The 23,825-nt window shown below is 41.8% G+C and overlaps 1 protein-coding gene across 2 annotated transcripts in view; it reads right to left on the bottom strand.

Moving 5' to 3' along the window:
• The window catches only part of LOC310664667 (uncharacterized protein), a 67,319-nt gene extending 43,745 nt beyond the window's left edge, over positions 1–23,574 (bottom strand). For both annotated transcript variants that reach the window (XR_014505024.1, XM_083414046.1), the window contains exons 1-2: positions 23,209–23,574; positions 7,235–7,326 (exon numbers count right to left, since the gene is read on the bottom strand). Coding sequence is in view for 1 of the 2 variants with exons in the window: in XM_083414046.1 (XP_083270172.1) it covers positions 7,235–7,326; positions 23,209–23,236 (120 nt within the window). In the remaining variant the exon portion in view is untranslated. The remainder of the gene's footprint in view (positions 1–7,234; positions 7,327–23,208) is intronic.
• Positions 23,575–23,825: the final 251 nt, after the last annotated feature.

The raw sequence follows: 23,825 nt of genomic DNA, 5'->3' as shown, positions 1-23,825 counted from the left end.
ACTCTGATGTAAATTGCTTTAACTGTTTACAATGTTATATTGTTGTAACCTGCATTGTAATAGCCCACCTTTTTGGTGAAGGGCGGGTAAGGAATCCCATAAATGAACAAATCTTGTGGCAAGGAAATGATACAAAATACATGTGCAATTAAGAAGGACATGCATTTGTTTGCTGCCATTAATGTGCTTGGTGCTTTATGGAAATTAGCTCCCTGCCCCAGGAAGTTTGCAGAGTGGGATGTAAAGACTTTAAATTTTAAAAATACCCAAGCAAGCTTGGTTTAGGCAAGAGCTGTAGCTCAGTCTTAGGGCATCTACTTTGCATGCAAGAGGTCCTATCTTCAGTCCAGGCAGGCCTGGGAATGTCTCCTGTAGAGCCACTACCAGTCAGTATTGACAGTGCTGAGCGAGATGAACCAAGGACCTGACTCAGTAGAAGGCAGCATCCTAGATGATGATGATTAAACACATGACTGCAAATCTTCTTTTGTTGGTGGGGAGTGCTAGTGCTGTGCATAGGTGTATAGATCAATTTGGCCAAGATGTTCACTGCTTAACTATTTTTATATGATCCAATTTTTTTATGCCCCATCCCAAAGGCTGTTCTATGAACCACCCTGTGAGCTTTGGATAAAGGGTGGTGCAAAAATTTAATAAATAATAATATTCTATGAATTAGCCGAAGAGCAGCCAAATTCTTGAAATTATAGAGCCCAGATTCTCCCTGTATAAGCTGCTATTTTTTTCAACACAGCTGGGTTGGAGACAGTCCACAACCACAACCACCCTACCCAATGCTCAAAAAGGCTACAGGAGATTCTTTCTTGTAGGTGCTGGTCCATTGGTAAGATCAGAGGTTTCCTGTGAGGCCTCTACAATATGTCTCTGGGGGTTATGTGCCATCTCATTGCACACAGAGAGCAACGCCTGTTGGGTTGAAAGCTGGGCATTCCAAGGTTGACATGACTAAACGCAGTGCAAGAGCAGGTCCTCCTCTCTGTTGGAAAGGACAGGTTGCCCTGGGGATTCAGAGGTCTCTGGGACAGCCTATGGGAAGCTGCCTTATTCCAGGCCATAATCATCCATCTGTCTAGCCCAGTCTTGTCTACTTTGACTGACTGAGCCTCTCTAGAGTCTCGGGCAAAGTTTCCCATCACTTGCTCCTTCTTTCTGAAGGAGAGATGGTGAAGGTTGAAGTTGGGACCTTCAGCATTCAAAGCAGTTACTTTAGCCCTGGGCTAAGTTCCCTCTTTCTTGGCATCCCTACACTTCCCAAGTTACTCCTTTCTAGTACCTTAAGTTATGTTAACTTCTAAAGAGAGGGAAGGGGGGCTGAGCATGCTCAGTTGATATTCATGCAGCAGTGAAATAAAGGCACTCTACTAATGCTATTGACCTGCTCCATTTTTTAAAAAAAAGCTGTATTATTTACCACTTAAACAGCCATTTAGATGTATAGTTAAGAAATAAATAGTCCTAGTTAAAAATAAAAAAAACTGGATTATTCATCTCAAAGCTGCAATGCAAGGATGTAAGGTGATGACTTCCAACTCTACATTTCTATGCTTCTAACTCAAATCTCTCTCTGCCAATTTACACAGAGCCATTAGTCCCCCTTAAAGAGGGGGTATTTTTAGCAATTTTTCAGGTAGTAAAAGAAAGACAAATAAGCGCAAAGCTCTGTCATCTCATCTTACAATAGTAACCTCTCCTGCCCCTACAGAAACTATAGACTATCTTCCCTTGACCTTTTCCCTCTGTCCGTGAAATTGCTGGAAAAGTGTGGGATGAAAACTTTGGCCCAGCTCTAGACATTGCCCTTTGCTTGTATAGACTGGGACCCGATAATGTGTTGAAGAGGGACTGCTCAGTTACTCAGGAAGGTGGGAAATATGTTCTGCATATGTTCAGGGACACTTTCCTGCCGTAAAAGCCCAAGATAATGCTAATACAACTTGTAATTGACTCCAGAAGTTGGTTGGGGGTGGCTGTGACTGTTCTAAAAATAATCATTTAAAAAATATATCAGCACATCTTTCTTTCTTTCTTTCTTGTTTGCTTGTTTATTTATCTTCCAAAAACTCCCCTACATACACTTTAAAATTGAAACCACTCAGGACATTGCAAAGCTCCAGAAATGTACCCCACAAAAAAGTTATTAAGACTGGTCATGTATTTCATCTTCCATTATATTTCTGACACAACCTTAACATTTCAGGCACTACCACTTCTGAATAATGAAACTGGCATGGCTCTCTCTCATTAAAGAATAATAAAAATAAATTATTTACAGCAAAAAATTGGACAGGGTTCTGTGAATGGATTCCTGCCTTTTTAGAGATTTGCTTTACTCTCCCTTTGTGCCATTTGGGTTGATAAGCCAGAGTAAAAGCCAGCAGCCCATTCCCTCACCTCCTAAAATAAACCCACCAGCAGCTGCAGAAACAAAGAGGTCATGAAAAGTAAGTACTGTACAAATACCAAGTATAGAAAGCAAACATAAATGAGTGTAAAATGAAGACAACATTGGGGAGAGAGAGAAGAAGAAAAGGAGTATGAAAGAAATACAGATTTCCCTAAAACACCAAAATGAAGAACCCTGAAAGCTAATAAAATGAACCACTAACAGGGAGAAAATGTAAATAATTAATTGGAAAAGGGCAACAGGTGACAAGAATGGCCTGTCCCCAAAAAGGAGCTGGAAAAGCATCAGAAAAGAACAACCAAAAAACCAAAGGGGTGGAGCACCACCCGTATGTGGAAAAGTTATATTTGGGGCTTTTTAGTTTAGGAAAAAATGAGGGTAAAGAGGTGAGGGGCAGGATAGAGCTGCATTATATTATTGATGGTATGGAGAAATACTAGAACTCAGGGTGATCCAATGAAAGCAACTGGGCAGAACTCATCAGCGGCATCACCAACAGGGCCTCCCCTGCCAATTGTAGGGGCCGAGGTGGTTGCTATTGGTCAAGATGTTATGGTATCTCAATGGTAATACTAACACCTTGAACTGTGCCTGGTATCTCAATGGCAGCCATTATGGCTTTGGAGACACTGGGTCCCACCAGGCTGCACCATTGCTTGTTCAGACCCAGAAACCTCTCCCCCCACCCCAAATAAATTCACACATGGCTAAAATTTTGGTTTGGTTTTTGGAAGAATTTAGGCCACAACTTTATTTATACAAAAAAGTGACTGGTTGCATAGGGTCTGGTTTGACTAGCTCCCTGCATGGAGGTAGCGCTGACACACGGTTCCAGCATAGGTCAGCCAAGGCTGAGCACCTGGATAAGCGGAAAGCCGGGAACGGGCTAACTCCGCCACCCAAATGTCCCCCTGGACTCAGGCATGGGCACAACCCCCTCTCAGGGGTTGACCAAACCATTGAGTCCCTGGATTCCTTTAAAGGAATACCCTTCACATAGGGATGGCAAGAGCATTCTCCCATCCCTATCACCTGAACCAGAGCCTATCCACAACCTTACAAGTTGTGACGATTTGCTACGTGGCAGGCGAAACCCAAATGGCAACAGCCAATCAGGCAAGTGGGGGAAATTCCTGCCGTCCCCCTGTCCCAACGACAGACGACACATGACGGCATAGCAAGGTCAAGAGCAAGCCCTAAAAGTAGAGAGAGGTGGGCGGGTGTTCTGAATGCATGCACTGAAAGAGGCAGCTCTGGGTCATGTGCATGGGCATAAATAGTTCCCTCGAACCATTTGGACTGCGTCCCATTGGCCAGATTGCACCCAGCTTTGAGGGACCTACCAATCGGGTGTTGTGGCTGACCAATTGTATCCATCCACAACACAGGGTGCCGGTTGTCCAGGTCTCACTGCAATACGTGCCCTCATTAAGGGAGGACCTGATTTACCAATCTAGCAGCCACATTCTGCACCAGCTGCAGCCTGTCTTCATGTGGCATGAAAGGACAGGTGAGCATGGCTTCTCAAGTCTCTGCTGGGGAGGTGAGCCTGAATAGGCTCTCCCCCCCCCCCCCATCTTCTGAATCCAGCTTGCTAAGAATTATTGGGACCATGTGTTCACCCCTTCAGCACAGTTCTATCTCTCTCTCAAATAGTGCAGGCAGCAACAGCTGCTTTTTAGGAGGAGGTGCCAGGTGTTGTTCCCAACAAGTCTGCTGCCTCTCCTCCTGCTGTTACTAGACAATGATGAACAAATAGAAAAGCACAGCAAATTGCCAAACAACTGCCAGGGCTTGTGTTCTGGGCAGCAGGCAGAGATGAGCCAGGAGCCAGGGAACATGATACAGTCAGTGATCAGAACCAAAGACCAAGGCAGGAGCAGAGACCAACCAAGAACACAGCGACACACCAGAGCTCAGGAAGACTTTCAGTGGAAATGGTTCAGGAGGAAAAGAAAGCTGTGAATACTCCTTGCTGCACAGATGATCTGATGGCAAGCCATGTAGGCGGAGTCAATCCAGAAGGGTCTTCATTGAGAGAATGCTACCTTCAGCGGTTCACCACAAAAAGCAGCCATAATAATAATACCTTTATTGTCAATGTACAACCTGTCTATAATGAAATTAACTGAGCCTCCCTCCCCCACCCACAAACACTCAGTCTCATTGCACTCTGTGTGCTTGTCACACAACACACCAACCCCAAAAGTCAGTTGCACTACATTATTTTCCATTTAGCAGCCGAACAGCCCACGGATAGAAACTGTTTTTTAGCCTGTTGGTAGGCCTGATTATACAGTGGTGCCTCGCAAGACGAAAAGAATCCGTTCCGCGAGTCTTGTCGTCTTGCGGTTTTTTCGTCTTGCGAAGCAAGCCCATTGGCGGATTAGCGCTATTAGCGCTATTGACAGTTTAAGGGCTAAAAACGGCTTTTTAAGGCTTAAGGGATTAGCGGTTTTGCTGCTAAAAGGCTTTTAGCAGCTTAGCGCTTCAGAAAAAGGGGTTTTGGAGTGGGGGGAAAACTCAAAAATTTTCGTCAATTTTTGTCTTGCGAAGCAAGCCCATAGGGAAATTCGTCTTGCGAAGTGCCTCTGCAAACGGAAAACCCTTTCGTCTTGCGGGTTTTCCGTCTTGCGAGGCATTCGTCTTGCGGGGCACCACTGTACTTCTATATCTCCTGCCCGAGGGTAGAAGATTAAAGAGGTGCTGGCTGGGGTATGAATCATCCCTGAGAATTTTTCTCGCTCTCCTACGGCAAGGATCCCTTGCGATGTCATCTAGCGGGCTCAGGGGACAGCCCATGATATCATGTGCTGTGTTCACTACCCTCTGTAAAGACTTTCTGTCTGTGGCTGTCAAGCCAACGTACCACACTGTGATACAATACGAGAGGACACTTTCTATTGAGAAGGAGGTCATCAATTGTTGTTTAACATTGTTCTTTCACAAGACCCTGAGGAAATGGAGTCTCTGTTGGGCCTTCCTAACCACCTAAGTTATATTGTTTTTCCAAGTGAGGTCTTCACTAAGGTAAACTCCCAGGAATTTAAAGGAAGAGACTCTCTCCACACAACCCACCCCCCGATATACAACGAGGCTAGTTCCCCTCTCTTCCTCTGAAAGTCCAACACCATTTCCTTTGTCTTGCTAATATTTAGGTGCAAGATTCTCTAGGCACCATGTAGATACTTTTTTGAACCTCCCCACTGTACACTGATTCATCTCCACCAGCCATACAGAAATTCCAGCAGCTCTTGACAAAAGTATCATATAATTATAGATCTGTAGTCAGAAGGGACCTCAAGGGCCACCAAGTCCAACCCCTGCAATGCAGGAGTACAGCAGACAGGAAAACAATTGCCTTCACATGTGAAACCTTGCAGCTCTGAACTATGCCAAAGAAAAAGCACAATGGTAGTGGACAGATGATTCAATCATATAGTAATATATAATCACAGCTTAGATATTTTTAAACATGTTATTTATAACTGTCTGGGAAAACTTTCAAAATGATGGTTGAGTCAGGAGCTGAGGTCTTTGATCTTGACATGTATTTGAGCATACACAAGACTCACGTGTGCCCCCCCACACACACACACAAAGGGGCTATATGACAACAGAAGTCCTCTCACAGTAATACCCACCACTAAACATATGGTTGTGTGAATCAAGAAGTTGATTGGGAACTTCCCTCCCAAGCAGTTCATCTGCTCTGCCTTTCCAAAAGCAGAACCATGTGTTTGCTGCTCAAGAAGCAAAACTGCACCGTCAGCCAAACGCATAGCAGCCCCCATTAGAGACCTTATTTGCAAGATATGCATATCCCGCAGAACGAAACTTGAACATGGTACAAAAAGCGAAGTGCAGAAGTTAGCCTGAGGGCAGCCTGTGACTTACATGCCAGCGAGTTACATGGTTTTGCATAACTCTCACTGGGGAAAGGAGAAGATGAAGACATGGTGCAGGCCAAAAGCTGCTGCTGCTGCTGCTGCTGCTGCTGCACACATTGTAGCATTTATAACCTAAGCAGGTGCTTTCTCTTGTGCAATAATAGGTTCAAATATCAGTTTATATTATATCGTGTTCTCTATTATTAAAATAGCCCACTTTCTCCTCCTCCCTTAAAAATATATATAATCTGTTGCCACGTTCTTTCTTCTACCCTGTTACAGTCATAGGGTGGGGGCATTGCATTCTTACTAAGAGGGCTCACAATTATAATGGTCTAGGGCAGCCTTTCCCCAAGCTAGTGCCCCCAAGCTAGGGGGCGCTCCTATCTCCCAGAACACTGGACTATTAACCTGAAAGGACATAGGTAGTTGCCTTATACTACATTGGACTATTTCTCCATCCAGGTCAGTTATGCCTACTCTGACTGGCAGAAGCTCTCAAAGATCTCAGACAGAGGCATTTCCAATTAGAAGATAACTAGATAACCCCATTGTGTATATAAACAAAAACAAAGATCTGGCTATGGTCGGGCTTTGAACCATGTGCCTACACGTCCTGAAACATTGAGCTGTGGTCCTAAAAACTGTTACAGAAGTCTTCACAATCAAATTTACATCTTCTGGCATTCAGTATGGATTATATTTGCTGCACTTCGTTTCCTATCAAAATGTACCATAAAGCCCATGCCCCTAAGGTCTACGTTATGCCTCTTCCATTAAGTTCCATAATAGTTTCTTTACAGGGACCTCTTAACGATTTGAAATCAAAAGGTGAACTAATCCATCCGTTTGTAACCTGAATTACATTACCCAGCATGCTTGAGGAATTCCGTCTTTGCAAATTCCAACAAGAACTGACCTGATCCACACCACCTGGAGGACTTGTGACAACTGGAGCACAGTCACCCTTCGGATTTCGCATTTCTTCAGATTTTGTGATGCAGTTCTCTGCTGTAAATATACACAGGGGGGAAATGCACATTTTAGGATAAAATACATTTAGAAAAGTGTGTTTTTTTGGGGGGTGCATATTTAAATGTTTAGATATGAACTTCCATGTAGATTTTTAAAATGGATAGATTAATGCCGAAGTGGCATGGGATGGACTTGGGCATGAACACGTGTTAAACTGACAAAGACTAGAAATAGACAAATCCTTCCTTTCCTTTATATTACAACTTATGCTCCTGAGAGATCATTGCCCTCTGTACAGACCCTTCGGGGTGTTATGAGTACTGAAGGGAGCAGTCTTGGTAGTTCCACCTCCCTCAGAAGTTCAGGTAGGGGTGGCCTGGGAGAGGGCATACTCTGTAGCAATGCCTAAATCAGCATTGCTTCTGTTAGGAGGAAATGCCACAATTTAGGCCAGGCTTCCTCAAACTCGGCCCTCCAGATGTTTTGAGACTACAATTCCCATCATCCCTGACCACTGGTCCTGCTAGCTAGGGATCATGGGAGTTGTAGGCCAAAAACATCTGGAGGGGCGAGTTTGAGGAAGCCTGGCCTAAATTGTGGCATTTCCTCCTCAGAGAAGTGTGTGTAGCATCTTCACTATACTGTTTTGCTGTTTTGGGTGGATGCTGCAGCGACATTTCTTTACCTTGGCCTTTGACACCCGAGGGCCCATCCTATTCCTGTGACTATCTGTTTTAGCTGTTTTCAGTTGGTGTAACTGCTTTGACAAATGTGTTGGCTTCCTTCCACAAACCTACACACTGAACTCAACTCCTTTCACTGCTCCTTTCTGTACTTTTTTTTTTTTTTTTTGTGGAATAATAATTGCTCTGGTTAAAACACGATATACCCTGTCACATGACTATAACTGAGCTAGTCGGCAAAAGTAATTTTATGTATCAATTATTTAAACAGAATCTGTGATTATCCATTGGAGCAATGTGAGGGGTTGTTTTTTTATTTTTTTGCATAGAATAAGTCTTTTCTTTTTAGGGAATTGCAGCATGATAAATAAATGAATAAAGACTTGTAGCAGTGTATATCTCTGTGAAGAAAGCACTTCTGCTGTGGGAGCATGCCTATCAGAAAACTTAGAAATCACAATATTCCCAAAGGTCCTACTGTTCTGTATTAAAAAATAACTAAAGACTCCAGATGTATGTTTCCTTCCAATACATAAAATGCATTTTATGCAACAATGCCTGAGATGAGAAACTGGCTTGGCAGAGCTTACAACTATTCCACATTACTTCTTTTCATAGGGCTGCTGCTGCTACAGCAAAGCAGATTTACAGGCTATTGTGGGTGTCACAGCGTTTTGCTTGGATTAAAATTCATGACAAATCTTGCTTGCATAAATAAATCAAAGAGGCAAAAGTAAAGTTTAAACACCCATACACAGCAGCTGACATTATGCCAAAGAAGATGCATAGCACAATTTCAAATTTGCTACATAATTCAGTAATTGAGAAGAAAATTTGCCATACTGAATGAATTATGAGAGTCAACACTATTACACACAGCACAGGGTGTATATACAAGTTAGTTCACGCCCCACCTCTGTTACATAGCATACTTTAACTTGGGAGCTACAGACTATGGATAATTAGAAAACACAATCCAGTTGATAGCATGTATGTAGCTGATTTTTGCTACACATACATAAACTTCGTATTTATAAAATTTCATTTAGTCCACAGCCCCAAAACAGCATTCAAGTCAATTTCATGGAGATCAGATGTAAATATTAGTGTTCAATCAAGTTTCTATCCCACATGGAGATACCTTTGGGGGGGGGGAGTGGTGAAGGTGTGTGCTATGTTTCTGGATCAAAGAGTAAATTAAGAAGTACAATAATGTGCAATATTAATTATGTTTTCATTAGTCCTTTTAGGCCATCTTAAAGATTTTTAAAGAATTGTCCCAGTTTTGTTCTAAATCCAAAAATACAGAAACTGCTGTTGCATATGTTCACCAGCTATGTGTTCATATTACTATGGTCATACAAACTATTTATTTATTTACAGATATTTCTATACTACCAACATTAAAAAAGAAAGAAAGTTTCTCATCCCTCTTTATTAAAGGCTTGATGAAGAAACAATAACATTATGAAAACTCAGTGTTTGATCAGGACAATAAATGAACATCTGCATAATTTTACATGGTGGCGCAGAAATTATCAGTCACCTGGATCCAATAACAAATTGTGGAAATTAATTAAGAACACTGAACAATCTATTCCAAGCATAGTTGCAGTACCCACAAATGGAATGATCACCCAAGAGCCCTGCTTTCTCCTCCAGTGAAAGCATTATTATAGGATATAGGAGGTCTGTGTGTGCCTCCTTAATTCCTCTTCAGCTTTCCTGTGTGATGCAAGCTACTTGAAGTCTAGAGAGCTCGAGCTCTTGTTAATAATGTATTAGCTCTCCAATTACAAACATTCTTTTTTAGTATGGTATTTTAACTTTATCTCGAATAGTGGGCCAAAAGCTTCATTCTCTTTCTTGGCATATTTGTATTAGGGAGCATGCATTACCAAAAAATGACCAGTTTTCAATATAATTTGTTACATTTCTGAAATTTGGCCATGTTAATGTGCCTCAGATGGTCTCAAACCTGACTTGCATTCCTTGAGCATTAGTTATATTCAGGGTAAACTATTATACAAAATATTGCACAACTGCCCTAAATCAAGACTCATCCTCTGCTGACCCAGGTGACGTAGCATAAAATTCTCTCCCCAAAAAAAACCTTTTGATGTGGGCAATTTACAGAATAACAAATGTTGACGATGTAGCAGCTCATGAGCAGCTCTAGGCCATGTGTTTTGAAACTGACCTGTTATCAATCCTGTCACAGGTAAAATCTATTTAATCTAATCTTTGAAACTGGAAATCACACTCAGTCACCTGATTTGTGGAAAACATGCCTGTGGGCTAAACTGCCAGACCTTCAGCATTAGCAAAGTCTTTTGGAAGTTACAGTCTGCACATAAAATGGATGTCATGGATTGGCTGGATGCAGAGGAGTAGTGAGAGGCACCAGCTGGGGAACCCCCTGGGGAACCCCCAGGGGAAGAAGGCTCAGAGCCAGGAGAATGGTCAGAGGGAGAAGGAGCAGGCCGGGAGGAGGAGGAGGTGTCAGAAGCAGAAGTGGTGACAGGGTTTTGGTGAACAGGAAGAGGCTATGGCAGAGCACAGTTCAGACTCTGAGGCAGAAGCAGAAGCTGAAACCAGGGAGCCTCCCCCTCTTGCTCCAACCAGCTCCCCTCCACCCTGGTCTCCTAGAACATGTAGAGAAATGAAACAAGTATAACAGGGTGGGGGCGTAGATGCAGCCTGAGATTGTGGCACCTCCTGGTAGGGCTGGGGGAGGGACACCCTGGTCTAAAATTATGGGGAGCCACTGCCAGCCAATGAAGATAATCAGGGCCGGATTTAGGTTTGATGAGGCCCTAAGCTACTGAAGGTCATGGGGCCCTTTAGATGTCCAGCTGTCCTTTGTCAACAACAAATTGTTGCTGTTTTTTGTGTTGAATATACGCTATATGGTAATTTATGGACCTAATAGGTATCTAAAGCCACTTGCACATGCAGAATATATTGAAATGAGCAAACCAGTGATATTTTGGGGATCAGGCTAGCAGGCCGGGCCCATTACTTACATCACAGGAGCCTACACAGCACAAAACACTGTTGCTGTATATAGGTTTTATTTTATTTGTTTTTTATGCAATATTTTGGAAATGTACATCCAGGGTTTTTTTTCTTTAAATTTTTTGGGGGCCCCAAGAGAGTGGGGCCCTAAGCTATAGCTTGTTTAGCTTATACGTAAATCCGGCACTGAAGATAATACTGAGCTAAATGAACCAATGGCTTGGTATAAGGCAGCTGATTCAGATGGGCAGGGTAATGAATAGAATAGAATAGAATAGAATAGAAGAAGTTATTTTCAAAAAATGGCCCACATCCATCAAAGTACATATTCTATAGGAGGGAAAATACAGAAAATTTCAGTGTGACCACTTCCACAAGAAGTACACCATAGGTGAATCACATTGAACATGCAGCTTTCAGTGTTGGAGGAAGTATGTGGCTTGCAAGCTTCCTATACACATCAGTTGCAGGTAGGTAGCCGTGTTGGTCTGCCATAGTCGAAACATCTGAAGAAGTGTGCATGCGCACGAAAGCTCATACCAATAACAAACTTAGTTGGTCTCTAAGGTGCTACTGGAAGGAATTTTTTTATACACATCAGATCCCGATCCACCAGGACTCTTCTTATGTGCTTCTTATGTGTGATCAACCTAAGGGCCATGTTTGTCCATTAATTAACACTACCAACTTAGTTAGAGGGTATGGGGACACCACCCACCCCATCTGTGAAGCTTCAAGCTACTCATGTTGTGTATATTAACTCATGCCTTGGAATAGCCATCAGCAATCTGCATTGTGCAGACAGGGCTATGTTTGAGAGAAATAATGGATGAATACAAATCCTACATTAAAAAAAAACAAAAACACAAAGACAAAAAAGAATCCTTTGAATAAACATTTTAACCTCCCTGGACACTCCATCAGAAACTCAGAGTAGCTATCCACGGGAAAATCAATGCTTGTAGATATATGGAGCGTGAGATGGCAGAATAGGAATTAATTTTAAAAATTGGCTGTGTCAATCAAAGCCTAACCCAGGGACTATGGTTTCCTCTTGCATTATAATAGCTGGAAGGAGCACTGCTGATTTTGTAACTCAATGTTTGCAAAGTAGACTTTGCAGCTTGGGTAACTGTCCCTTTAAAAACTGAAAAGGACCCCACCCCCTGCCACCCCCCCACCCCGATATTCAGCTTTCACTTCCAGGGCAGTATCTGTTGAATTACATAATCACCTATGAAAGCTCATGCTCTTTCAGTAAAAGTTTTAGTCTTAAAAATGCAAGTACCCTAAGTTATTAAATCATAGAACAGTTTCAGAAGCAAATGATTTCATGGTAATGCAACCTAGCATATTGGAAATTGACAATATGCAAGTCATGTGGGCCATTTCTTGAAAATAACTGAATAATAAAAATTTTATTATTTATACTCTGCCCACCTTATGGGCTGCCTTATACCAAGCCAGCCCATTGGTTCATTTAGCTCAGAATTATATTTGTTGGCTCCCCAGCATTTCAGGCCAGGGTCTTCTTCCCCCAGCCCTACCTGGAGGTGCCAGGGATTGAATAGTGGACCATCTGAATGCAAACAGATACCCTGAAACTGAATGTGCACATTTGTATGCACATTTGATACCCTTTTCTCTGAATGTGCACATTTGTATGCAATTTTGCCTGATATATACATTTTTTCCTACTACAATGCATTTTGTGTGTTATTTTCATTAATATATGCATTTTTATCCACAATCTGCTTCAGCACATGCATTTTTGTAGTCATTATTTGGCTGGGAATAATGAATTTCAAAGGAGGGGTACGCTTCAGCTTGCATATTGTTTCAGAAAGTAAGATTTAGGGAGGTACACCTTTAAATGCAAAGCAAAGCAAATTCCTCCCACATCCTTCGTGTCAAGGGATTCTGACTTAAGGTTACCAGACATCCCTGTTTCCTGGGGACAGTCCCTGGATTTACAAATCAGTCCCCATACAAAATCCATTGAAGTTGAAAAGTGTCCCTGGATTCACTGGAAAAAATCTGGTAACCTTATTCTGACTTCCACTTGTTTAACAGCAGCAACACCAAAATGGGTACTTCCCCCTCCCTTAAATTACGGTACATTGTTGAAACAAAGAAACTTGGGGGAGGGAGCTAGGAAAAGTTCTGTATGAAAGGATAGCAAGCATAGTTCTGGTCTGGAAAACAAATTCCTGGGCTAAGTGAGCTCTTAGAAGTGCCCCTTTCCTTAATTCGTAGGGTACATCATATGCCCTACCGAACCACTGTTTCGTACCTGGCTCACATTCACACAGAAGCCCCCAAAGAATTCCATAGAAAAGAGTCAAATAAAGCAGCACAACCCCCAAACCGAGGACTGAACATCAGTAAGCAGCTGTGATATGCACAAGATGGCAGAGCACTTGCCTGGTACTAATGAACAATGTTTCCAACAGCATTGATTCCCTGGGATGATGCATAGCCACTGAGAGTTTATAAAGTAATGGTGTGCACAGTGTGTAAATTGGAACAAAAATGTACAGTTTTCAGCCTGCCTGATGCCAATTGCTTATTTTGGACAGCATGACTGTGATTATTTTTCTGTTTCCGTGCTATGTCAGCTCACCTAGGTAGAATGAGCAGACTCAATTTCACTGAAAGTAATGGAGTGCGATTAGCTAGAATTATTTCCACTGGGCTGAATTTGTGCACCCCTTCTGTTAGGAGAATAGAAGTAAACAATGAGGCACCTTCCCTGAAACCCAAGAAGCTTCATACTACTTACCTCTTCATAAAGATAACATTTTCTTTCCAGCCATGCTCAATTAACTTATCCAAGAACTGATCCAGTCAGAAAACAAGTTCATTTAAGTGAGTTAAACTGGGCATCTGTTGGGGGGGGGGACCCTGATTACCCAAAGTCTCCTTTCACCAGGAGGAAATGAAATGTTCTCTCTCCACATTTTAAAACATATGCCACTTAAAGTGCATGTTTGTGTTTCTCTATGAACAGGGAAGTTTGTATGCAATAAAAAAACTGACTTAAAAAATGTAATACCCTGAGCACCCAGCACTGTGCTAAATGAGCCAACATTTCCCAGCAGATATATTTTTCTGAGAAAATTTCTGAAGTCTTTCTTTTTCCTAGCCACTAGAAAAAGAAGACGATATCACAATTGTTTCTTAATTATTATCCACCATTTTGTGATGGTCACCATCTCTCAACCTTTCCAACCCCAGGCCCTATAAATGTCCTGGATCAACACTGGGGTTTGATACATTTAAAGTAGTATCACACCCCTTTAAACAGTAATGGCTTCCACCAAAGAATCCTGGGAAATGTAGTTTGTTATGGGTGCTAATAATTGTTAGGAGAAGCCTACTCCCCTCACAGAACTACAATTCCCAGAGTTCCATGGAAAGAGGGACTGACTGCTAAACCACTCTGGCCCAAAACACAGAAGACATAATTGCACACCTTGGAAAAGATACACCAGATCAAAATAAATAATGTTAGTGTCTAGCGTACTGCGTTTTATGGAGCTGGCATAAGAAACACTCTTAAATTTGTATTCATTTAAAAAATAAGTCATAAAATCACCATGTGAAGAAATTGCCACTCTATGTCTTTCTTTCTTTCTTTCTTTCTTTCTTTCTTTCTTTCTTTCTTTCTATAAGGGCAGATTATTAGTCTCACAAATGACCTATCTCTGCTTACTCCCTACAACAGGGGTGTCCAACTCAAATTCATCAGGGGCCGCATCAGCAGTTTGGTCACCCTCAAAGGGCCGGTTGTATCTGTAGGACTTACAATACAGGAGAGAAGGGTTCAGGCAGCCGTTGGATCTGTCACATCACAGGATGGCATGCGCTCAATATAAAAACAAGTGGAGGTTTCCTGAATGCATGTAAAGTGGAGGTTTCCTGTGTAGAACGGCCGGCGCCGCTAGAGGGCAGACGTTCTCTGGCTTGTAGGCTGCCGCACATGCGCTGAAGAGGCGGCTTTCTTGTGTCAAAAAAAAAAAGCGAGAATAAAAGGTGAAGGCTGGCGGCCGGCGGTGGCTACACAGGCCACATGACGAGGTCTGGCGGGCCGGATTCGGCCCGCGGACCTTGTGTTTGACACCCATGCCCTACAACTATCAGCTTAGCTTAGTAGCGTCGATGCTTTAACAAGGTGCTGTTGATTTCAATGCTGGGCACACAGAGTGTGACTTTGAATTCCTTGCATACTCAAATTGCTATTGCTCATTGCCTGGGACGTTTGCTTTCCACCTTCTGCTTGTTGTTTGGAACCAATGAATCACAAAATAAGTATGCATGCCCAGTTTTCAAAATTATTGCATTTAGAGAATGAGATCCCGATAGCAAAATAGTGAGATTTGTTTGTTTATTAGACTTACAGAATCATGCAACTTTTGAAATGAACATTTTATTAAGCATAAAGCGAGAGGCGGCAGAGCTACCCAGACTTTGTGATGTGCTTGCTCGTTCAGTATCAGTGTACTACATGGAGTTTTTCTCTCCTGTCAAATACTGGATGGCACCAGCTGTTGGGCAGTTTGGTTCCCAGGGGCGCAAAAGGGCCTCTCAGCAGCATGAGCTAGCTGAGTTGCCACTGACTGCCCTCCTTAGTAGGGCCCTGGGTAGCCATTTTAGCAGTGGTGGGCAGCAGTGCACCTTTTGAATGTAAGCCAAGCTTAGTTGCCATCTGTGGCGTCTACCTACCATGTCCACTTACTCTTGATGGTTCAGTGGCATTACAGGCCAGCGCCACCTCCCCCAGCACCACTTGACGAGGAACACTCACTGCAGAGGGTTTCCCAGCCAATTGGAGGGAGTCTTTGAGAGCCCTGATGTGTTCATCTGTTATTACACCCTCTGAACAGACCAGAGGAGAGGAGTTTTTCTGGTCCACTCCTGGGCAATACCCCTTTTCCCTGGTGTGAGGCCTGATTGGCTGCCACCAGGCAACCAATCCAAGGTCCTGCAGTGCCAACCCTGGAGCCCAGTTAGCTCCCTTCCTCTCACACGCCAAAGCACAACAAGGCCCACTATGGATTACCAAACGGTTGCATGCTTCCAAACCTATGTTTAAAAAAACACGCCTAAACTTAGACGGTCCACAAATCGTCCATTTGCAAGTAATAAAGGAAAATTAGCTAATAATCTGCGACAGTATGTGAACAATTGCTGCTAATCTAAGTTGCGCATAGGCAACAGACACCAATTTGTAAACTACCCAAAGCCCAAAAGCTTTTTAAGTATTTCCAGTCCTGGTGAATTTCAATGTGCCACATTAAGGTACAATATAGACAGAGGGAAAAGGGAGCAAACCAATCTATTGGAAAAAGCAGGCATGCAAGAAGTTTTCTAATGCCACTATGAAATCCAGATTCTGAAATGTTGAAAGAAGGGGAGAAAATACCCAGAAAGGATTCAATAATAGGCTTACATTAAACTAAATAAAATCATTTTGAAATGACTGAAGAGAAATAGTGTACAGGGGGGAGAAACGCCCTTGGGTCTGCAGTCTGTTTATGCACTGCATATTATACCTTTTCATCACAATTACCTAAAGTGGTACATTTGTATTTCTGTAATGTATGGAATTCATTACATAGTTTTGCAATGAAATTATCACACTGTGGCTGGGACATCTGCACCCTGTCATGTATCATTCTATTCATTTCTAGTTAATTTAATCTTAATATCTGCCTACATGACAAGACAGATGTTCAGCTATACTGGAGCTTCTATAGTTTCTGCCTGGAAGAAACTTTCAGACATTGCAAGAAATGACATATTTCATGCAAACACCTTATGGGCTTCAAAATATGTTTTTTGTTCAGCGTTTTCTGTTCAATTAGCAGTCGCAGTCATAAAAATCAATGCATACCAATGAATTCTTAAATAATATTGACCTGAATGTCCTTTTCTCTCATTTATATTGAATTGATTTCTATAAAAAAATAAACTTTTAATAGCATACTGAATGTGAGGAAATATCAAGTATTGTCGCTCAGAGAAATTAACCTAGAGCTTTCTTATGCTGTCATTAATTTTGATCTCTACTTTTATATCAGGCCATTAGCAGGTGAAATGACTGGCAGTTGCCTATAATGACGCATATCAAGGGTCTGAAATGACAAGGTGCTAAACACATGATTTTGACCCAGTGAAGATATTACATATGAGCTTAGCATTAGCAGAAGAGTAATTCATTTCTGTGTGTACTGAAATGGCAACAGCAATGCTACCATATTAAATTGCCAAGAGAGCTACTAATTAATGGAATAAAGAGAGCAATATATTTAAATATATATAAGTGAATCAAGGTGCTTAGGAGCCAAATTATTAGGTGGTAATTGTGGTAGTAAGTATTAATAATAATAATAATAATAATTTTTATCACATCTAATATATTGGACATTTATGCACCACAGCATGCCCCAAACATATTCTAGTTTTTTTCCATGCTACTCTGGAATCTCCACAAGTCACTCATCAGTGGCAATAGTGAAAAATCCATCTGCACACAACAGATTGCAGAGCTTTGCTGCAGGGAAGATATCTGTGCTGATGTTTACCTCCTTTGTTCTGTGTTCTTTAAATATATCTGGATAGATCTGCACAATGTTGTATTAGAACGAGAGAGCAAAGATGAGCAGAAAGCATATTCATAGCTTCTGCCACTCTCCCTTTAGCATGTCTTTCACTATGTCGTCCGATGGCCCAATCTCCCCCTTGGTGGTTTCTTGCTTCTAATGTATTTACACAAGCCTTGCTAAAAACCTTACTGTTTTTAGAAATGTGTTCCTAAAATTATGTTTTTGCATGTCAACTTATATTTGTTTTGATCTGGTTTTGTGCTCCATTTTGTTCTCCATTCCTGCAGAACTTACTTTTAAAAAAATGAAAGGTTCTGGTCTTGGATTGTGCTAATTAACCATACCAGAATCTGTTGGACTTGTTGGTACCTTTCCTGATCTGTTGCATACATTTTACCTGAACTTCTATTACTATGGTTGTAAACAACCTCCAAGTGTTTTGGGAAATATCTGACCCCTGGCTGAATATATTTTAGACTTCTAGATATGCTTTATGCAAATTTCATTGCAGCTTGACATTACAGCTTTTATGTTCCAATGTTCCAAAAAACATTGCAGCTTTTGATTCCGAAAGGTCTATACAACTTTGAAGATGGATTTGCTTAAAACAACAGTACTCTCACGCATATAAAGACTGTGGAGAGGTTATCCAGTTTCTTAGCAATTATAAGGAGAATTTTCTGAAAATTCTTGAAAAGCATTGACAACATAACAGGCTATTGTTTTCTTCAGTGTTTTTCAGAACTGAGCCCTCGAATATTCCTACTCCAAGAATAAAAGGTAAAGGGACCCCTGACCATTAGGTCCAGTCGTGACTCACTCTGGGGTTGCGGCGCTCATCTTGCTTTATTGGCCGAGGGAGCCGGCGTACAGCTGGTCATGTGGCCAGCATGACTAAGCCACTTCTGGTGAACCAGAGCAGTGCACGGAAACGCCGTTTACCTTCCCGCCGGAGTGGTACCTATTTATCTACTTGCACTTTGACATGCTTTCGAACTGCTAGGTGGGCAGGAGCTGGGACCAACCAACGGGAGTTCACCCCGTCACGGGGATTCGAACCGCCGACCTTCTGATCAGCAAGTCCTAGGCTCTGTGGTTTAACCCACAGCGCCACCAGCGTCCCTCCAAGAATATTTCCCAGTAATTCTAAGAGATATACATTGTGCCATAGAAAGACAGATTACAGTAATGTAATCCTTTAGAATCCTTGTCTCTACTTCTTCTGTCTTACCTACTCTCTCAAATGTCTTCTTTGTCTTTGTCTTTGCATTTACTTGAACTTTTAGGGAATTAAACAATATTTAGCTTATTTTAAAGCAGTGTTTTGGCTGGAGGAAGCTGAATCCCTGGTTGTTTAGTGGTATTCCATATCTCCAGCAGTGGTGGAACTTGGGGTCTTAAATTTCCGTTGCACCCTGCATGATGCCAAAATTCTCACCTGCACCATTGTTGCAGCTCCCCCTATGGCACACCCAAGGCTACATGCCTAGTCTTCTTCTTTGGTGATCACTCGTAACATTGTCTTCCATACACATGGTTTTAACAGTGAGTCTCTAAGTGACTGTAGAGGCCAATTCTGAATCCACATGTCCTTTCACAGTGGGGACATAGGTTTCCAGGTGGGAGTTGATCACGGCGAGGGTTTGCCAAGCGTGCCTTCTTCTTAGCATGTTTCTCCCTTTCGTCCTGAGTTTGAGCGTCTTCAAAGCCCATGACACCTTTCGTAAAGGCTATTTTCCAATTGGAGCGCTCGCAGGCCAGTGTTTCCCAGTTGTTGGCATTTATACTACATTTTTTTAGACTTGCCTTGAGAGACTGAATCAGTTGAACTCACTAAAAATTGCCTCTGTCTCCAGGATGCCTTTCCGAAATGACTTAAAATCTCAAGTTTCACATGTGCTGGAAAAGAAAAGGGCCCCCTGTCCCACGTTTTCACTATCACAGGTAGCAGAAAAGTATCTGGCTCCCACTCACTACTTTGACTGTGTCTGAATTAAAGTCACTATAGGCTTATTCACAAGTTTCACTGAACATAGGTACAAGCTGTTTCTACCCATGAACAAGCTGTTGTGTGAGTTGTGAGTTGTGAAGCTCAACTATTGTGCATACAGTTACACAGACACGAGCAACTGCACAAGCATATAGTTCAGCTGTTTATGTACACAAGTACAGAGGTTGTTCGCTCACTGAATGCAATGTGTGAATACCCCAAATGATTCTCTGAGTTGCTCTTCTGTCAGCCTTAATTAAGGACTATATTGTAGTCAGGCAAACAACAGTCAGCCATTAATGTTTGTCAAGCAAAAGTCTCTGGTTTTGATTTTGATTCCTCATTGAGAAAGTATATAAGGACGACTGAAACAGAATTAAGTTAAATTCCAGTACCAAATGGCTGAATATTGGTATTATGCCTAATACATTTGAGGGGGTTTAAGTTTCTTAATATGGAATAGATTTATGCTGGCAACAGGCCCAACTCTCTTGAGAGACATAAAACAGTAGCCTCGGCCTTGGGACCTCTTGTGGGTTCTCTAGGATTATTTGTTTACTTAAATCTGTTTGCCTTGACTGTTCTTTAAAACAAAACCCCCCAAAGAAAAGAGAGTTCCTGTCTACGGCTGCTACTTAGGATTCCCACAAAGCACCCAGGAGGGGGAAGCTGGGTTGTTTCATGACAATATATAACAAGATTGTTAAATTAGAAACACATGTGTTGAAGGAAAAGTGAGATAGACTTGGAATGGCAGAGATTTGGTTAAACCAAGACACTGAGCAGAAGAATTAGGACCACAAAGGCATAGAGGCAAATTCAAAATACAAGGGGTGTTGGAATGAGAAATAAAGGAATTTGTTTAATTGTGAACTGGAGAATGTTATGACATTTCTTCTACTCAGTAACTGAACAGAGACCTGTAAGGGTCATACCAATCTTGGGATTTTTTTGTACGTTTCTACAGTTTCAGCAGAGGGAAGGGGCCAAGATTCAGCAAGACACACTCTTGAGTATATTTGAGCTTAATTTTTTAAAATAAAAATAAAGTACATCTTAAGAGTGCTTGTTGTATTTAGTTTGTTTTGTGTACTTCATAACACTGATGTCATCTACACTGAATAAACAGGTACTTTTGTTTGAAGAAAAGGGATTTGTGCCATTTCAGATCTTAACACATGGAGCTATTTCAGTGTGTGGAACATGACCCGGCAGGACAGATTTCTGCTTCTGCTTCCCAAGCTGAGTATTGTCTGAATGGAGAGTGATAGCTGGAAGCTGACTGTGAACTCGCTGGGCTACCCAAAGCAACACAACATCAGACAACACAACATCAGCAGTTGGCGTCACTGGGCATCTGGCATTGTTCACACACCAGCAGCTGAAACACCATTGACCTCTGACATCAGGCTTGCTGCTGGTGGTTTGGGGATGGGTGGTGTTGGTATGAAAGACAAGCAGCACCCCTGAAAGTTGGCCTGTCTTCCCTCTTCATCTGCGTCTGATGCAGTGGGGTAGCAGTGGCTAATGTGAGCTTCTGGTGTTTTTCTCTTCATACTTGCCTGTCCAAATTCTTCTCATAGTGGGAATTGAAACCAAATGGGCAGGCCAAGCAGTGCTAGGTGCTGCTCTTCCTTTTGCTCTCCCTTTGGAGTCAATTTTCACCCTGGGATTGTGGTGAGAGCAAAGAGGAACAACAGAACCGCTGCTATTGCCAGACTGCCGGTGGCCATGTATGCCATGAGGTGGTGCCATGAAAAGAAATGGCATTTTGTGAACACGAGAGCGTAGGCAGTACCTCATTTCTCTCCTAAATCTTTACATCTTAACCTGAGAGTATCTTGCCCACCTCACACACAAAACATTTCAAGTTTAAGAGGAAAGCTCTATGTTATGATTTAATGGTTGAGTAATGGTCAGCTAATGAAATGGGTTGTGGTTGTGCTGAGCTGAATATATAGGGTCTGAGCAGCTGTTGTTTAACCAGGGCCCAAGGGCCTTTTGTAAGGCATGCTGTAAAAGTGCTTTCTAAGTTAGAGATGTCAGTTTTCTCTGCTTGAGTTATTCCTTGCAGACAGTGCAGTGTTTTGTCTTCAGTGATGTCTAGGAGGAAAACATTTGCACTATTTCATAGGCATTCAAAGTTGGTCATGGAGCCCAGATTACAAAATGCAAACTCCAGCTTTATTATTTTGACAGATACATAAAGTAGAAGCGAAGCAGCATGTTTAGTTTTCATTGAAATCAATAGGGCCTAATCACAAGTTAAGCATTTAAGACCCACTGATTTCAGTGGGACTTCTAACATTATCTGGCTATATATTTAAATATCCTTTTTTGGACCCATCAACCTTAACCTGTTTGAGGATTTAAGGAAAAGAAATTAGTATAGCCAGCAATGTATAAAAAGGAGGTGGCTCAGTCAGGTTTTCAGTTGGGTCAGTTACACACACATCAATCTTTTTAACAATCTGATAATGCAGTTGTGTGGGTTTGAATTTGTTTGTATGTGACCAATGTATGGTATCACATATAAAGTAGATCCCACTGTTAAGCCTCTCATTAATAATTCTGAATCCTTTAATTGCCAGTTTAAACATATGAAACTGTCATCAGCTTCAGAGGAATGAAGTGAAACTGAACTCAAATGGTGATTATTTAGAAATTTAAGTATGTGCTCAAATTGGAAACTACTGATTTCAACAGAATGGTTTGAATGCTTTGTACCTAAAGTGAATGCTCGTGTAGCTGTGATAAGGGGACTTGCTAGTCTCTTGAATCAATGACCATCTCCTTGGGTTTTCATGACTTCATCTGAAAGAAGATCTAATGAATGTCTTGTTTTGAAAGATAATGTTTAACAAGTTCAATTCTACTCATTCGTATGCTTAGTAGTTCATCCTCAGTGACACTATCTATGAGTGGTATTCAACCAAGTTTTACTTAGGGCAGACCCATTGAAATAAATGAACATGGATCAGCTATGTCCATTAATTTCAGTGAGTCTACTCTGAGTAAAACTTCACTGAATACCACTCTATACATTCAAGATCACCTTTAATTCCTATGTGAACAACAGTTTAATTCTGGGACAGGGACACTTGTGACTTCTCCATATTATTTCTGCTCATTTGTTCTTTGTTCCCAAATTTCCTGGGAGCTTAAACACTAAAATCCATAAGCAGCTTACATAAAATATATTCTCTCTCTCATACACAGATACACACACACACACACAGAGAGAGAGAGAGAGAGAGAGAGAGAGAGCAAGCCCAGTCTTTATGAAGGGTAGAAAATAATTATATATAAAATAGGTTCTGAATTTTGGGATGAATCAGTTTGGGATGTTCACACCTTAATAGGACCAAGATGTCATTTTAGATATGATAATATAAGTACTGAAAATGCCATGGGGTAGGGGGTGGGGAGAGATGATAAAAGACTGGTGTACAGAACAATTAGTCTGTGCTTGTATCTATGCAACCCACAGATTCACCAGTTAAATATAAACTTCAAGAATAAAGGCAATGTTCTCATTCAGCTTCCTTCAATTCCGTTGTTGCAGAACTAAGCAATTAAAACAAGAACACTGTTCAGTGCAACTAAATAAGCAACTCACTTTCTCTGCAGCAGGTCCAATCAAACATGAATATGAAATTTAAAAATGGAGGAAAGAGCTATTTAAAGCACTTGGGGTCAAACTAGATGTGACAGCAACAGTTGTGTGTTTAAACATGGATCTATCAAAACCACATAAAGTTGGTCCAGTTTTAATAGAAAAAGTATTTCATTGGAGCTCAGCTGAGAACAGAGGCTACATACATGAAGGCAAGCCTCATCCGTATGACTCCCTTTGTTGTAAAAACCAGACACCTCTCCAGCTTCTAGAGCCAGCCCTACCATTAGATAGAGATGGCCACCTCAGGTGGAAAATTGGGCTGACCCTACATTAGGCAGAAAGTGGTGGCTGTGTATGCTATGTGGTGTACTCGTTGTTGGGAGATACTGCCAGGGAGATAAAGTCCATCTTGACTCCACGTCGTCTCCGGACATCCATCAACCTCCCGTAGACACGCAGTATCAGCAATTAGCGACAGGAGCTCCAGAAATAGCTTCCCAAAGATCCAGAGCTCTTGCACGCTCTATCAGCAGATTTGCACAACGGAAGATGCACACAGGAGAGCATTATTTAGAGGTTTATTCAGTGTTGATCAGAACAAAGAAAAGCCATGACTG

The sequence above is a fragment of the Podarcis tiliguerta genome (genome assembly GCF_965153285.1).
Source record: "Podarcis tiliguerta genome assembly, chromosome: 1".
NCBI lineage: Eukaryota > Metazoa > Chordata > Lepidosauria > Squamata > Lacertidae > Podarcis > Podarcis tiliguerta.
Note: the sequence above shows the minus strand (reverse complement) of the source record. Positions and strands in the feature narration are given on the sequence as shown.